Genomic DNA, 4,778 nt, shown 5'->3' with positions numbered 1-4,778 from the left:
CTAGCGTTTTGACGCTCGTTGTCCCCCCCATTTCAGGTAACGAGCCAGGAGCCTGGAGAGTCGCAGGTTGATGGCGACACCATTTAGTGTTCAGCTGTCTATTTTTAGTTATGCTTTATGTTGGAGCTCCACTATAGATTTTGTTAGTCATGTGAGGACTATATTCTAGATGTTGTAAAGGTGGTGTGCCTTATTCCCTTTTCTCAGACCTTTTGTATTTGAATCTTGTTGAGAACTCCAGTTTATCTATTCAGACATCGACTATATGTATTTCTATTTGTGGGATGATGAGATATTTATGTGGTCACTATCATTTTCCTCAGTTATTTCTTGTATTATCTTTTACTTGCTTTTGTACCTACACCTGTTGTTGACTCTACTAGATAGATGTTAATTGTGATGGTAAAACATGTTATTGCACGGTGTGGTGCAAGGCAGGTTTGACATCATTGGTTTCACCTTGGACTGCAGCCTTGTGTGAAACCAGGGGCGTCACAATATCATACTATTATATTAATTAATAATATTAAATATAGTTATAATTAATTAGTGATTATAATATAATATATTATATTTTAGTATAAAATAAAATAATGTGTTATATTATAATAACATACCAAATAATACTAAATCAATTAGATAAATTAATTTAGACTTAATTGATATATAAATATTGTAGTTTAACAAGATAGCACATCATCAAATATCCCACATATATTATCAAATCAAAGCTTTATATTGTCCCATTATTCTAAATTTTCTCATTTTACACCACTCAAAATATCCCAAAGGGATAAAATTTCTCCATTAGAATAATTATCCCACTTAGTCTCAACTTGTTCCAACCAATAACCCTCCTAAGGGCCCGTTTGGATGGACGTAACTATTAGAAGTAAGAAATGAATCAAAGATGTAATTTCCTCAATTATGAAGTAGAAAGTAGCGGAAGTAGTACTTATTTTATTTGTTTCATATATTTTTAGAAGTAGCCTCAATTATGAAGTAGAAAGTAGCGGAAGTAGTACTTATTTTATTTGTTTCATATATTTTTAGAAGTAGCGGAAATAGTACTTCATCATATAGCGGAAGTAGTACTTATTTTATTTGTTTCATATATTTTTAGAAGTAGCGGAAATAGTACTTCATCATATTCTTTTATTTATTTGTTTGTTTTGATAGAAATTGGATATATTATTTAAGATCATCCGCCCTTGGTAAATCTCTAATTTAAGTGGACCCCACTTTTCATCCACTTCCTCTCTACTTCTGAGCTTTCAAGTGCGGGAAAAAATCTAGGAAGTAGGAGTGTCACTTAGACGCTACATCTGTATTTATAGAAGTAGCTGAAGTAGTCTTTTCGGTGAAATAAATATAATTTTTTGCTTGAAGTAGGAGGAACTTCTTCTACTTCAGTTACTTCTTTGCTAATTTCGTGCAAACAAACAGACCCTTAGAGAAATTGGGCAAGTCCTAGTTTAGTTTTTTTCCAAACAGTATTTTCCCAAGTTTAAAATCCTAACCTCATTTTGAGTTGTTACCAAACACATCCTTAATATTGATGCATCTAAAAACCAGTTTACGAGGGCTTATATGAAAAACCATATCAGGCCCTGGGAATCATGAAACCTGCTACTTCAGGTAAAAGTCAGTACAGGTATCCTAAAAAAAGAGTGTTAATATCAGTCTGAAGATTTGATCAAATCTAAATGCAACTTGACGTCCGCAGAGACCCAAAAACACTTTCAATTCTCCAAAGAGGAATAAAAAAATAAAATAAAAAAATAATAAAAGGAAACTCCCAGTTGCAGAGAAGAAAAGATCACGTCTTTACGACTAAAAAAGAAATAAAACCTTGACCCTAACCCTAGGAAAACAAAAGAAAATTAAAAAAGGTACAAGAGCCTTGAAGAAGAAGAAGCAGGAGCTTTCTGACTGTAGAATTCTTCTGTTGCAACTCCAATCGTGTAAGTTGCTTGATCCTTCTATATTTGATCTGGGTTTTTCTCTGGTCTGAAAATTTTGAAGAAATTGGGTTTGTTTGAGCTCGAGATCATTGGATTCGGCGAAAGATTGGATTTTAGCTCATTGGAGCTTGAAAAGATCTGATCCCCCCCCTCCCCTCCCCTCCTCCCCCGGCCCATTCATTCTCTGCCCTTTCTGTTATTTTTAGGTCATCTTATTTTAGTATGGGATATAGGATTCTTCTTGAAAAGGTAAAGTGGGTTTGAGTTATTGTCTTTGCCCTTTGAGATCCAAATCCAGTTACTTTGTTTTTAAATTGTGTTGGAATCTGTAAGATGTTAATAGCCATTGTTCCTTCTATTTCTCAATGTATATTCGAACTTAAGGGTTCATTTTGTTGTATATATTAGAGCCAATTGCTTCATCCTATAGTGAGAAGATGGTACCTTCAGGGCCTCCGACGCCGGTCGGCGGGGCCCAGTCGGTCTCTTCTTCACTTCTCCAGTCTAACTCCGTGTTGTTGGGCGGCGGAGCCCAATCGAACCCGATTCCCTCTCAACAACCCTTCTCTTCTTTAGTCTCCCCAAGAACCCAATTCAATAATAACAACAGTAACAATAGCATGAATATGCTAGGAAACATCTCCAATGTCTCCTCCCTTATTAACAACTCCATGGGCAATGGAGTGAACCTCCAACATTTGGGTTCATCAGAGACCGACCCGCTTTCATTTGCGTCGTCTGGTGCTGGTCCATCAATAAATCAGCTGCCTGGGGATTCTTCACAGCCTCAGAAGATGGAGAGTATGCAGAATTTTCAGCAGCGGTTCTCAGTTCCTCAGCAGCAGCAACAACTTAGAGGGGGGTTAGGAAATTTGGGCAGCTTGCCCCCTGTTAAATTGGAGGCCCAAATGGGCCCTTTGGATCAGAATGTTCCGAGCTCACAGCAGCTTCATAATCTTCGTAGCATTGGTGGAGTTAAAGTGGAGCCACAACAGTTGCAGTCAATGAGAAGTTTGGGACCTGTAAAATTGGAGCAGTCGCATTCAGATTCTTCAATATTTTTACAGCATCATCATCATCATCATCATCATCAGCAACAACAATTGTTGCAGATGTCGAGGCAATCTCCACAGGCTGCTGCACATTTGAATCTCTTGCAGCAGCAAAGAATCATGCAGTTGCAGCATCAACAGCAGCAGCAGCTCCTTAAGGGCCTCCCGCCGCGAGCACAATTATCGCAGCAGATTCAGCAGAATCATCCTTTGAGAACTCAATTGAAGACAGGTAACTGTGAGCCTGGAATTTGTGCGCGGCGGTTAACCCAATATATGTATCATCAACAACATAGACCGGAGGTGAGCTTTGTTCGTCACCGGTGCTTTACTTGTTCTTTCTTTTCCATTCTATTTCTGATGCAATCCATTGGATGCAGGATAATAATATTGAGTTTTGGAGAAAATTTGTATCAGAGTTCTTTGCTCCTAATGCTAAGAAGAGGTGGTGTGTTTCACTCTATGGAAGTGGACGTCAAACTACTGGTGTTTTTCCTCAGGTAATTAGCATCTTCTGCATTATATGTCAGTCATCTGTCATATGGCTATGTGAAATATGGATTCAGGCGATTAGATTTAAAAGCATTACACCTCAAGTATCGATACTCTTATTGTTGTGTACGGAATGTCTTTCTGTTTACATGTCTCCATATTGTATTTTCTCAGAAATGGAACTTTATAATTGTGCAATGACTGTCCCGCTTGTTTTTCAGGATGTATGGCACTGTGAAATATGCAACCGCAAGCCTGGACGTGGTTTTGGTACGCACAATTCTGATAAATTTGTTTGTCTTATTCTACGTGTTAGTTTAATATCTGAATAATCGTTTCTTATGATGCCTTAAAGTGTTCCTTTTATGATTTATATCTTGCCTCAAAAAATGTTGTGCTTTAGTTATTTTTTTCCTTCTTCAAATGTAATCTTTTCAGAAACAACTGCTGAGGTTCTGCCAAGGCTATGTCAAATTAAATACGCTAGTGGTACTTTGGAGGAACTACTTTATGTAGATATGCCTCGTGAATCTCACAACACCATGGGGCAGATTGTCCTTGATTATCCTAAAGCAATTCAGGAGAGTGTTTTTGAGCAAATGCGCGTTGTACGTGATGGTCATCTACGTATTGTTTTCAATCCGGATCTAAAGGTATACATTTACGTATTAGTAAATATGATACTTTATGGTTACTAAGATATACAACACACTTTCTCCCATCAAAAAGAGGGACATAGATAACCTAGTTCATGTTTTCTTTTGATTTTTCAGCTAGATCTATAACCTTGTTCATGTTTTGGATTTTCTCCAGATTGCTTCATGGGAGTTTTGTGCTAGAAAACATGAAGAGCTTATTCCTCGGAAGTTAATAGTACCTCAGGTACCAACTCATTGTTTTTCTATTAATAATTAGTTTGGTGAGTTATTTTATCTAATTTTTATCTTGTGATTGTACTACCTTAAAGTTTATATATAATTGACGTTATACACTTTTCAGGTGAGTCAATTGGGGGCTGTGGTTCAGAAATATCAGAATGCTGTTCAAAATGCATCTTTTGGCTTATCTAGTCAGGAATTGCAAAATAGTTGTAATTGGTAAGTCATCTGCCAAACTGAATTTTTGATAGGTTTGTTTTTTGTAAATTGAATCAATATTCAAACAATGCATGCCATGGTTCTAAAACGCGGTTTCATTGTGCATCCGTGCAATATTGGATAGCAATTAATCGGATATGTAGTGATTAATCTGATTATGCAGATTTGTGCGT

General features: G+C 36.9%; 1 protein-coding gene across 1 annotated transcript in view; it reads left to right on the top strand.

The window, feature by feature from the left end:
* LOC109826197 (transcriptional corepressor SEUSS-like) overlaps window positions 1,747-4,778 on the top strand; it is an 11,507-nt gene continuing 8,475 nt past the window's right edge. Inside the window, exons 1-6 of the mRNA XM_020393197.1 lie at window positions 1,747-3,319; window positions 3,397-3,516; window positions 3,730-3,778; window positions 3,947-4,161; window positions 4,322-4,390; window positions 4,508-4,605. Of these exons, the coding sequence (XP_020248786.1) occupies window positions 2,402-3,319; window positions 3,397-3,516; window positions 3,730-3,778; window positions 3,947-4,161; window positions 4,322-4,390; window positions 4,508-4,605 (1,469 nt within the window). The 5' untranslated portion in view covers window positions 1,747-2,401. The remainder of the gene's footprint in view (window positions 3,320-3,396; window positions 3,517-3,729; window positions 3,779-3,946; window positions 4,162-4,321; window positions 4,391-4,507; window positions 4,606-4,778) is intronic.

Source organism: Asparagus officinalis, chromosome 10 (genome assembly GCF_001876935.1).
Source record: "Asparagus officinalis chromosome 10, Aspof.V1, whole genome shotgun sequence".
Taxonomy (NCBI): domain Eukaryota; kingdom Viridiplantae; phylum Streptophyta; class Magnoliopsida; order Asparagales; family Asparagaceae; genus Asparagus; species Asparagus officinalis.
Note: the sequence above shows the minus strand (reverse complement) of the source record. Positions and strands in the feature narration are given on the sequence as shown.